This window comes from Equus przewalskii, chromosome 14, assembly GCF_037783145.1.
Source record: "Equus przewalskii isolate Varuska chromosome 14, EquPr2, whole genome shotgun sequence".
NCBI lineage: Eukaryota > Metazoa > Chordata > Mammalia > Perissodactyla > Equidae > Equus > Equus przewalskii.
In genome coordinates this window covers 48,637,424-48,650,616 of record NC_091844.1, presented here as the reverse complement: position 1 = coordinate 48,650,616, position 13,193 = coordinate 48,637,424, and the positions used below count along the sequence as shown (strand labels likewise).

The 13,193-nt window shown below is 36.0% G+C and overlaps 1 protein-coding gene across 44 annotated transcripts in view; it reads right to left on the bottom strand.

Annotated features, from left to right (window-relative positions):
- Positions 1-13,193, bottom strand: part of NRXN1 (neurexin 1) — a 1,068,408-nt gene that overhangs the window by 495,482 nt on the left and 559,733 nt on the right. For all 44 annotated transcript variants that reach the window (XM_070573944.1, XM_070573958.1, XM_070573931.1 and 41 more), the window contains one exon: positions 10,151-10,270. In XM_070573944.1, coding sequence (XP_070430045.1) covers positions 10,151-10,270 — 120 coding nt within the window. The remainder of the gene's footprint in view (positions 1-10,150; positions 10,271-13,193) is intronic.

Here is a 13,193-nt window from a genome sequence, read left to right as displayed (position 1 = left end):
AAGGTCATAAAACATGATACATTACCCCTGCCAGATGTTATATAATATGTGTGTATTTTCTTAAAGGAACTGTAGGGATGGACATGCACATCAGTTAACTTGTAAACTATCGACTTTAGGTGATTATGATGTGTCAATGTGGATTCATCAATGGTAATAAACATACTACTCTGGTCAGGGATGTTGATAGTGGGGGAGGCGATGCATGCGTGGGGACAGGGGCCGTATGAAAAATCTCTGTACCGTCCTCTTAATTTGCTATGAACATAAAACTACTCTAAAAAAATAAAGTCCTAAAAAAATCAGGTAACTAATATGGAGGCTTCAAGACCCAATCTTCAAATATTACTGAGCATTTAATATGTGCAAGCCACTGTGAGAAATAATACCAAAAATAGACGAATGTGATGTAAAATATAGCCAGGAAATAAAGGCAAACAACAAAAAGACGTTTGTTAGACAGTGAATGTTTGGAGACTCAAAAGAGGAAGAAATCACCCACTAACTGTGAAGACACCTACTCCAGATAAACTTGATTTGAGCTGGGTCACCTCCACGGACTAAATTTTCTTAGCCAGAGTAGAAGTCGGGAAGGAGGAGAACAATCCAGATGAGTAGAGATGAAGGCACAGAGAGCAGTCAGTGACTATACCAGTGTGTCTCTATACATGTCTGTATCAAAGAATTGATGCCTGAGGACAAGAGGAATAGAGCATGCTGTGGGAGGATAAGAGGAATAAAGCACAAGTTGTGTTTGTTGAGCAAGATTGTGGAGAATCTTAAATATTGAGTGAAAGAATGCAGGAATGCCAGGGACATGAATGTCAACAAAGCCTATTGACAATGTTAGAAAAGGAAATATTGGGGTTTGGGGGAGAGGATTTTTCAGGTAACCTTAAAACCATAAATGACAGCTTGTACTGAAGACGAACTCCATTTGGTTTTATAACAGTATAGCTTGCAAGTATTCAGCTAAAAAATTTATCATCATCATCATCATCAGATAACTTGTAGGCACTGAATTCCAGAAGAGAGGTTGCATTCACAACTCAGGTAGCAGCCTCTCATACTGCACTCCATCGATCAATTTTAGTTTCATGAGTTTAATTTTAAGAACCTTAGGTTTTTATCTTCTGCACTTCAACAACACTGAAAATGCTTCCAGGTTTTGATTTACAGAATTATTGTCACTGTCAATAAAAGGAATGTGCCTGACACACCAAAATCCAGTTTAATTACTTCTCTGATGTCTCCTGCGGCTGAGAGGAAATGGTATTTCTCTGACACTTTTCTGTTTTTAATTTAGTAAAATGGAGCACTTGTTCTGAATAGGACCTAGGAGAGCAGATTCATGATTGATATGGAAGATGGACCCTACAGTTTCAGCAACAGTGTCTTACTCTGAAAGTGTGATGATTGCACGAGTCTGGATCCTCAGTTCCGGTTTCCTTCAAATTGGGCATTCGAGTTGACCATCGAGAATTTGACATAGAAACATGGCTGGGATATTTGTGCATCATGTCATGGCTTGCAGAAGCCTTGCAAACATATTCAAAGGTCTGCTTTTAGCCAGCACCATTCCCAGTGTCAGTATTGCCCTGAGCTGCTGGAATCCAGATGAGGCCTTGAAAACTTCCCAACAGGAGGTGCCAAATATCAAAATATACACTGCACTATTCCAGGGAAGAAACCAAGCAAAATGTATTCTTTATTTTCCGCTACATATTCCATCTGTTTCTCTCCCTAAAGGGTCATATGTTATATATTTATAAGAAGCGTTCACGCCTACGCGAACACAGTTTCCACTGTCTCTGTCAAATGCAGCCTCCTCCTTGTTCGCGACCCATTTTTTTTAACATCCTTCTATATCAGCTCATCCTTTTATAAAACTGGGTACATTCTGAAATCATTTCAAGTTAAGAAACGCCTTTGTACCTTCCTATATCACCAAATCCTGGGGAGATTAAGCTTCAGGCTCTACATGCCATTTTCTGAGAGAAGTGAATTTAGATCATTAGGGTCATTAAAATCACACACTCCATAATACCCAGAGCTAACAGATCATCCTTGTACTTTACGCTGCTGTAGAACGCTACCAGAGAAGTAACAATGTCTAACAGCACTGAGCGGCAGAGGAGACCATAATTCCTCCCCATAAAAGAATCCTACACTTTTTAATTGCTACAGTAAATCTCATTAAAGACACAGAGTGCTTTGTTCAAAGGAAAAAAGAAGGATCACTGGGCAAGGTGCATTTTCTTCATGGTAATATTTTTTCTTTACGACTAGAATTACTCCTTAATACAAGCACAATGTTATTTTTGTCATGACCTTTTTCTGGACTCTGCACAATTCTCCCATAGGTTTCTTCCCTTCCTACAAATACAAGGGACTCCTGGTCACTACTATTAATCTCGTAGTGACTTTTCACAGTCTGGGCTTCATGCATTCTCTTGTACTTCTCCTGTGTATCTTCCAAAAACCTTCCAAGACCACACTGCTAACCTCTGACTTAATTGCTCTTTTCTTTCTGACTCAATAACTGTATAAAGAGAAAACTGAGATGTAATCAACATAATGAAACACTTGGTACCGATTCCTTGGTCAGCACAATTCTGAATCTTAGCTGCTCATTTCTCATAATATACATTGTGAATCTGATTCAAGACAAAGAACCTTGGAAAATATTTTGCCAGATTTCATTATCAAATCTTAAATTATTATTTTTCAGAAACTTAGGTTGTCACAGAAAAATCACAGAAAATTCCCATCTCTTTTTCATAATCAGTAGCTTTTTATAACAGAACTAGAAGTTAATAACAGCATGCCTTAGAGAGCTATGAATTTTTAAGTCATCTTTAGAAGTGGCAACTGAGCAGTTGAGAGACAGAGCATGTTTCATGCAGCATAATGCTTAAAATTAACCATAAGAATCAAGAGTCAGATGAGGATGTAAAAAAAATCTGCGATGTTAAATATCAGTCATTACTAACTTCTCTAGGGAATTTTGCATCTGGGGAACTTCGACAGCATTGATACTGAATCTATCCCTCTTTGGGAGGAACTGTGGATGCAAATAAGATTATGAGCTTGAAGTAGAAAGACTTACATTCAAATTCTGTCTGTGTCAATTACTAGCCATTTCAGTACAAACAAGTTATTTAAACTATCCAGGCTTTAACATCCTCATTTGTAAGTTGAAAATAGTAAGATTCTTTGAAGTCTGAAAAGCAAGGTTTATAAGATGTAAACAGCATGCATGTAATACCTGTTAATTATGTGATTTGCATTAAAATATATTGGTATGATCTACATAAAAATATTTTGCAGTCCTTATGCACTAGCTAGCTATATCCATAGCAACAAAGTATATAAACAACTTATGCCTGATCCAACCACTTCCTTCCAAATTCAATCACAATTATATGTTTTTAAAATAAAATATCTACTTCACAAAGTCTAAACTAATTATTATTATCTTTTTTAAAGATTTTATTTTTCCTTTTTCTCCCCAAAGCCCCCTGGTACATAGTTGTATATATTTTTTAGTTGTGGGTCCTTCTAGTTGTGGCATGTGGGATGCCGCCTCAGCATGGCTTGATGAGCGATGCCATGTCCGCGCCCAGGATCTGAACCCACGAAACTCTGGGCCACCGAAGCAGAGTGCGAGAACTTACCCACTCGGCCACGGGCCCGGCCCCTAAACTAATTATTTTTAATCTTATACTCCTTTAAATAATCTGACTCCATAAGGTTGGAGTATTATTTAACATTTTACTCTCTTCATATATCTTCTTGATTAATCAATGGATACTAAATTACTTATTGTTCAAACTTGTTTAGTATTATGCAGGATTCTGAGCCTTCATCAGGATTAATCTTCATTTTGTTCACAAGGGCTTTCAGTGCATCATTTTTTAGGAAGTAAAATTCATTTAAACAGTAAAAGTAAACCTGAAAGCCTCAAGTTTTAAAACTTAGCACCTCAGATTCAGGTGGTCGCCCCACCCGAACCTGGACTTTGCACCTGCCACGTTGCTGTGGCTGGAGGTCAAAGTGAGAAACCTGAGCATAACGCACTCACACAGAAAGAAAATTCTTCAGACAGAGACTATGGTCATAGAGCTCTTTGAAATATCATCTAGTGAGAACTGGAACCATTATAATCCCTCAAGGATAGTTAAACCAGGTGACTGGCAAAACCTTCTTTCAGCGGAGCCTTGGTCTAGCTCTGGTGGGATATAACAGTATGACCATGGTAATGCCAACAACAAAGGCCACTTCCATATTTACATAAGACCTGCGATGAAGAACCCTAACATAAGAGCCAAATCAAGGTCCACAAAATCAGAGTTTTAAGTGAGCCAGAAAAATCAGAAAGTACTACCAGAAAAAAAAAAATCAGTTGGGCCTTTCTTCTTGACTTCTGGGGCCAAATTGGTAGCATTTACACAGAGTAAAAGGCTACTTAGAGTCACAGATCATTCAGCTGCTGAATAATACAGGAGACTAATCTGGATAATTCAAATACAGAAACACTCTACTTCAGTGTTTTGGGCTTTTTCTCTCCACTTAATTTTCTTAAATAGATAAAGCTTAAAACTGTCATTTAATTGCTCAATTGCGATATAAAAAGACCAATGCTTCCTTTTATGTGTCTACTTTTATGATGTCTATTACCAACAAGAAGAACAAAGATAAATTTATATAAATTAGTAGAAGATAGCACTTCTATTATATAGTACATTTCTTTTTCATACATTATGCTTTCCCTTCTGTCTTTTATTGTATTTTCTGACTCAGTATGAACAATATTTTAATACATTATGGTTGAACCTAAGATAGGTCTGACCCTGTTTCCCCACAGATAGTTTTTCTAAGGCATTAACAATAAATATTGCTTATGAATTGTTTTAAACAACTTAAGGACTGCCACTTAGAAACACTTGAATGATTCAAGGTCAATAAGATTCATCATACTCATGATGAGGATCTGGTTGTGGACACAGCTAACTGCTAAATTTTATTCTGCCCTAAACAATACCAGCAGCAAGTCTGCTCACAGCTTAATACTACTGGCAGCTCTAAATGGGAGAGAAATAATGTTACTTTGATCTGAGTTATTTTCATATATGTTATGATTCATTTCCAGTAGTTCTGATACTGATGCTCAGATACTGGCTATTAGATTCTCTTTTCAAACAGCAAAAGGAGGTGAGAAACAAAGCTGAAGATATTTTTAAATGTCATGGAAATAAGTCACAGTCAAATGTATTTCATCCTTGTTTTAGTAAACATTTCTAATTCTCATACAAAAGATATAGTAAATTCTTATCAGAAAGATTATCTTCTGGAGAAATTTAGAATTCTGAAAATAATGTTTTAATGGCAGTGCCCACACCCTCCTAGCACCAAAATATAACACTATGATGTATTGTTCCCTTATGGTAACAGACATCATTAAAGCCGAACTATAATTTGGCGCACATTTCCATACTAATATAATGTGACAATGTTATTACGTCCATATTCATCTTCCCCAACCTGACGTTAAATTAACCAATATGGTTAAATTCTATTCTGGACCATAGGGTGAAAGCAGAAAAGGATTATTGTATAGCACAATGGTTTGATGATGGTGTGTGTATGTGAAGCATGAATAGGTGATATGTAGATTTTATATAATGAATGTAGATTCTTAGCACAGACCTGGTACATAGCAAGCACTCAATAAGTGGTTACATCCAAGAGAAAGTGGACAAATAGCTACAATATGTGGTAAGTTGAAAAACTGTTGCTCTTGGGGCCGGCCACGTGGCTGAGTGGTTAAGTTCGCGCACTCTGCTACGGCAGCCTGGGGTTTTGCTGGTTCGGATCCTGGGCACGGACATGGCACCGCTCATCAGGCCATGTTGAGGTGGCGTCCCATGTCCCACAACTAGAAGGACCCACAATTGAAATCTACAACCATCCGCTGGGGGGATTTGGGGAGAAAAAGAAGAAAGAAAAGAAAAAAGGAAGATTGGCACAGTTGTTAGATTAGGTGCCAATCTTTACAAAAAAAAAAAACAAAAAACAAAAAGAAAAACTGTTGCTCAAAGATTTCAAAAGAAGGAAAGGTAAGGCCCAGCTCAGAGGACCAGTGAAGTTTCCATGGGATGAAACAATTTTAGTAGAGATTGAGAATGAAATTATATTTCTTCAAGAAGATATAGCAAAAGAAATGCATTTCAGGTGGAATGAGTGCATCTCCCAGGAGGAGAAATTAGCCTAAGCAATGGCGAGGAAATTGGGAAACTAATGTTCAGAAAGCCATAAGTAAGTTAATTGTCAGTAACATGCCATACGGACAAGGTTCTGCAATAGACAAGGATGAAAAAGAAAGCTAGGGTTAGACTACGGAGGTCCATGAACTCAAAATCAATAAATTTGGAGAGTATTGTTGACCACTGAGGAGGTACTAGAAATCCTCATGCAAGATTCATGCATCTAGTCAGCACTGATTTAGTGAGTTACTATTATTACCAATTATATGCAACATGATGTACAAAACACTGGGCTTATGAGTCAAAAAATAAAAAGGAATATAGTCCCTGAGAGAAGCATATAATGTTATAAAGAGATAAGACCGAACATAAATAACTATAAGGTAGAAAGTGATGGCTGATAAAATAGCACAAACAAAGTTCTATAGCAGTCAGAGGAGGAAAAATATTGCCCCTGGTTAGGACAATCAGGAAAAGCTGGTGAACTTTAAACTAGGTAGGAAGAAAGAACAAAACTGGTAAAGAGGCATAGGATGGATTGGAGGAAGAAAGGATAAGAAGTGGGAAACTCAACCAGGACATTACTATAAGTCAGAAAAATAATATTGGGGACCTAAAATATGGTATTGATATGGAAGAATTGAGGAGCTGAGTACACTACATTACTACCCCCCCGCGCCACCCCAGCAATTGTTTTTGTCAATGAGTAGGTCATTTAGGCGTCAATCTTCCAGGGAAGAAAGGGTTTCACACTAAAAGAAGCCTTTGGCATCACTTTTGCATAAGTGCCTCTTTTTTGAAAGATTCCTTTAAATTCATTAATCTGTATGATTTATCCAAGATTACACTTATAAACTAAAAAAGTATTCCCATCTTCCCATTGTTAATTATATCTCCAGGCTAACATAAATAAAATTTTCTAGTTACTGTAATCCACTCTATGAAACTTATCAGAGAGACGACATTTAGAAGGTCAATTTTGCAGGGGGTGGGGGTGAGGGCGGGAGTCTTATTTGCAATGGGTGTGTTCTTTCCTTTTAAAAATTTTGGTTTCCATTGTCCTTTTTTTTCTGTTTTCTATGCAGTTGAAGGCTGCAGTCACAGAATTTACGGGTGAATTACCTAAGCTAAAGAAAGAAATTCCATTAAGAAATGAAATTTCTAAATGGTTAAAATCCCAGGAATCGCACTAAATCTATTTGTGCAACTTATAGACAAACAGAGAGATGTAGAGATAAGGTTTACTTTGATCAATTTAAAAACTGAAGAAAACGAGGCAAGCTACTTTTATTGCCATATCAACCGCACATCTTCAAGGTGTTAAAAACACAAGACAACAGGCCCCAAGTGGAGTCGCTTATGCTAAGCGCCATGTCACCAAACCGAGACTTAATTATTCGGCTCTCCCACATACAGAATCTGAAACCAGTCAATCAGGAATCGCCTGATCAGCACCATTAGGTAAGCTACCCGGTAGATCCTTGCCATCCTCTAAAGGAAAGTCACTTTGCAATAACCAATTCGCTTTTTTGCCAGTATCACTTCCTCGTTCCTGCTCCCTTCTGGCTATAAAAGTCTTTCATTTTTGTACAGCTCCTCAGAGCTCCTTTCTATCCGCTAGACTGGATGCTGCCTGATTCAAATCAATTTTTGCTCAAATAAACTCTTAGAATTTTAAAATGCCTCAGTTTATCTTTTAACAAAGGTAATAGTTATTAATGTACCTTCTACAAATTATAGTCGATATGAAAATTAGATTTGCCTTGAAATATTGATTTGTACCTATATATCCTCACAACCAAAACTCCAACGTACAAACCAAGAAACCATTTCACATTCCCAAAAAACCCACTAAGAGGTAATGATCTAATCAAAATGCACGTATTCTGAGAGCCTTCCAAAGTAATTTTAAAGCTGATTTGTGCAAGAGGCATATCAGGAGACACATTTATTGCATGACATTTACCTTATTTACAAGAAAATAACAAATAGCCTTATCATTGTCATCACCACTACTACTACCCGAGAGCAGCAGTCAAATAATTTTCTGTAAAAATGACTTGAAGGCAGCATGATACTTAAGGTAAGATCTTGATGTTACTTGAGGAAACGTCTAGCAAATATATTCAGAAAATTATATTCTTCATACTTTGGTATATGAGAATACACAAGCTGACAAAACCAAATGGCAACTGTTTTGTAAAACATGGAAACTAGATTAAGCAAAGTTTGGCAGAGAAAGTTCTTTAGCAAAATGAAAAACATTTCCATGCAAAAAAGCTCTCAACTACCACATGTAGTCATGCATCTGTCAGGATCATATTCAGAATTAAAAATTTGCCATAATAAAATCATAACAAATTATCAGTCTTCTGGTTGTCCTTGAAAATAAGTTTATGTTATTTTCTATGGGGTAGGAGCAAATGCAAGAAGTTACTATTCTATATACATATAAAGATATATTTATTATAAAGCAAATATTTTTATTTGCTTTGCTTTATGTACATTTTTCAGTATTTATTGAGTGTTCATAATAGGTTATTTATATAACCCCAAATGGAGTTAATGTTTGCAAGTGTGATTTGATTTGCAGAAATACACTGTTTGCAAGTGTATGATGGTTTCAATACATGTTTATTGCTTCAAGTTTACTAAATTCTATGGAAGATGACACTGGCAGGATGGAGACCAAATATTTCTCCATCTATGGTGGTATGATCTTCACAGGTCTCTTCCAAGTACTGTTTTACTTTGTGTTACTTGCTTGTTCTTCCTATATTTGATATTTTGGATAAGAAACCTGAAGATAGCTGGTGAGTGGTACTATATTGCCAGGCTGAAGCAACTCAGTTCAATGGAATATTCTGGTTTGACTCCATCTTCAACATTGTGATACACAGATATTCCGATGTAAATAGTCTCAAGTAGACAAAAGTCAAAAGTAAACAATCTCTAGTCTTTCTTTAAATCCATACTCAAGACTAGCTTTTGCCTGGAAGCCCAAACCTTCAATCATTGCATCCCCTATCCTATCATCCTAGAGCTTCTTCCTAAATGTTGTAGCATTTACAACAAAATGTGTGCATTCTATTTTACAACCAGGAGGTTTTGTTGAAAATATTTTCTCAATATAGTGGAACACAATGTTTTGTAGGAAATGCTTTCATCATTTGGATGAAGGGCTGTAAAGCAGGATCTATTTGAAAGTTAAGAATCAGAATATCATCCTATATACCAGTTAATTCAGCCTCAAAATCCTCACTGCTATCACATAGATTAAGCACCAGCAGATGTCCCATGATGTAATGTGAATTCTGTGTTTCTTCGTCATGCTTATATTGTGAGACCAAAGGGAGAAAAAACCAGGAGTGGCTAAAATATAAGGGAGAGTACACGAAGGACAAAGTTTAAACATATTGTTTTTAAAGTAAAAGGCAGATACGGGCTTAAAGAGATGTAGAGAGAGAAAAACATAATGAGACCTGTCACTATTCACCAAAATTACAGCCCTCAAGATATAATCTTATGGAATTAAATATGACTCAATATAAAGCAATATGAAGGCTTTTTCAAAAGGTAGAATTGTCATATATAGGAAATGAAAAAAAATATTGTTTGCAAGGTGACCATTAGCAATCTAAAAAATTACAACAGACATTTTAAAACCAAAGAATCACCATCATCAGAGCATTTAGCTAACGGCATCCCTGATTAGTACCTTAGCATTTCAAAATTGTCCTTTCTAAAGAAACAACTGCTTCTCTTGGTTATGCCAGTTTAAGTTACTCACAAATAATATAAAGACTCCAAGTTTTGGACCTTAGATATCAAGCAGCCACTGGAAGCAACAAGGAGTCTCAGTCCACACTCAGAGAGGTACTTACGGTCATTGCAGAGTGGCCCACTGAAGGAAGTCATACTACAGTCACAGCTGAAGCCATCCCATTGCTGCAGGCACACACCTTGATTGGAACATGAGTCCTCTTGGCAGGTTGTGCTGGGCCCTGCAAAACAATCCAAAAGAAACTTGGGTTCTTTAAAAAAATCCAAAAGTGTTTTATAGATGAGCTAGGTCACATACAGTAGTTGCCAACACCTCATACATGACCAAACTAGTTTTGAAAGTTCTAGTTCACACACCTGAATTAGGAACAGAGAAGCTATCATACGAAAGTTTTCTGAAGCTTCAAATATAGGACAAAATACATTATTATAGTAAACTAAAACAACAAATAGTAAAAGCAAGCACATAGCTTCTAGTATAATCATGGTAGCAGGTAATCTTATTCCATCATCAGTAATTCTCTATTACCATTCAGATTTTAGAAAAATGCATGGATCTCCTTAACTTCTGACCAATGAATAGAGACACCATGAGAAATGGAGATTATAACTTGATGAAATTGAGATAAAGATTGGCAAAATAACTGAAGAGAGTTATGCAAAAATGTCCTAGAAGTTTCCAGAAGTTTCCCTGTACAAACTATGGATTAAGTTATGATTGTTGGGTGTTTTGGATAGGTATGTTGGCAAGTATCAATTCACATGCTTTAACAATCTCATGCAATTAAACATAAAATGAAAAACTGTATAAATGACATGCCCCCATTTAACATACAAATAAAAAGGATACTAGTCTATTTCTAAAGAATCATAACTAGCACACTGAAAAACAAAGAACTAAAAAAAGATGATCAAAGCACTAAAGGCAATCACTATACAAACATAGTCAAGACTGAAAGCCTTTACGCAAACTGTGCTACAAGATGAGGTTTCTTGAACAATGTTCAAGAAGGGGAAAAATTAAATCTGAACCCAAACAACAGTTACTGAAAAAATGTAAAAAATGTTATTTTGGGGTTTCCACTGTGTACTATGGGGTTTCAGTCTTGTTTTGTACACACAGGGCTATCTACCTTGCAAGTCAGCTTTCATCAATGCAACTTTGTCAGCAAAATTAAAAAAAAAAAAAGCAAAATATATTAAATGTTAGTAAGCAATACTGAAATGGGGCAAACACAGAAGAACGTTCAGATTCAAAAAGCATGCGGCTGTAAAGGGAAAGAGAAATGCTATGTAGAGCAAACAAATTAATACTAACAGCCATAAATCTTAAGAGAAGCCAAAAATGAGAAAGCGGTAATTTGTTAGAATTTTACTATGTACGTATATATATAATGGTTAATTGAGCCGATGACATGTAATGAAGGAAAACTAAAAGGGCTTTCATATTTTCCCTCTCTTGGATAGATATGAATGCATTGCCAGAGTGATTGCCTTGCTTATTTGGAGCATGCAGCACCATTTGTCATGTGCAGATACAGCGTAGACTATGGTCATTAGCGGACCAATTATCCCTTTACATCTTTTCCTCTCTAGATCTTTTATTTTGCTTTTGCAATTAAGGCTTAAAACTGTAACGCCAGCCATTCGCTGCCAACAGCTGGACCTTAGAGTGACACCAAACAATCAAAATGTATATATCATTTGGAGTGGATGAAAGACAAAGTAAAGGATGGAAGAAACGAACTGTAATATAATCCCCCATAAAGAAAATTGCCTTACAAGACTTCAATCTGGAGTGTTTATTTGTGCTCTTACCAGTTTGGGTATACACCATTTAAGAATTTCAGATTGATGTCTCTATTTTCTCCACTTTCATAACTGTCTTCCACTCTTATAAAAACTTCTCTGTGAATACTTATTACGTAAAACCTCATTAATAAGGACTATCTTGGGGAAGGGTGAAAAGGGAGTGCATTCCACCTAAATAGCTTTAGAATATAAATTAAAGGTATTTTCTAATAAACACAACTTTATAGGTTTTATGAAAATATAAAAATAGACACTAACTTAATTAGATGCTATTAACAGTGAGAGCCTTTGAGGTACCAGCTTTAGTGAATAAATGAGAATTATCTGTAATTAATTAGCCTTTATATAAATTGGTGTTTTTGTAAAATATATTTTTAAGCATGCTCCTTACAATCAAATTTTTATTACAATTTTCTCCATTAAGCTATTCTTCATAGAAAGTTATTGAATTTAGACTAACGTGAATTTTCACAAATTCTGAAACCATAATATTGTAAATACTAATTGTATTGTAATAACAATCAATATAGTAATAACAATAATAATAGCTGTAATTTATAATAATAATAACCTCCCAGGCCTGGGAGACGTGAATAGATGTAATAGTTTTTCTCACCTATTGCATCAGAGAACTAAGAACCACTAAATTGCTTAGTTTTTGCTGTTCTTCCACTCTGTAAGAAGAGTGATCTAATGATATTTATCCCATGGCAGTAGTGACTGAAAATAATTAATAGACGTTTTTAAAAAAAACTCTTAAAGCAATACGCTCTAGCACATTCTTTCCTGTGATAAGCAGAGGAGCGGGGGTGATGCAAGCCCAGTCTGAGTCAGGGGCTGTTTTATCCATGGATAGCGGTCCCTTATTTGCCCAGCAGAAGGAAAGAGCAGGAGCAAGAACTGATGAAGAGTCAGAGTTTTGTTTTGCAAAAATTATCAGAAATACAATTGTAAAATAATGCTAAACTCTACAAACGGTAAAACTGCAATCCTAAAAAATAATGTGCCCATATTGGAGGGCAGCAACTCAGAGTACCTGCCAACCCTTTATGTGAGCATAAAGACATGCTTTATTATTATTTTTTTTCATTATCACAACAGTCTTTTTATATTCAGGTATTACAAGAAAATGCATGCCTATGCCTGACAAGACACATTTTTCAAAGTACTCACCTTCTAGAAGAATATTTAAATACTGACAGGCATTTGCACAAGACAAAGCCCTGAATTTATTTTTCCCTTTAGTTATATAATGTTCCTTTTATTTTATCACCGAATAAAATTGGGAACAAGCCACAAGGACATTTGTATTAAGTGGTTAAAAATAAGGAT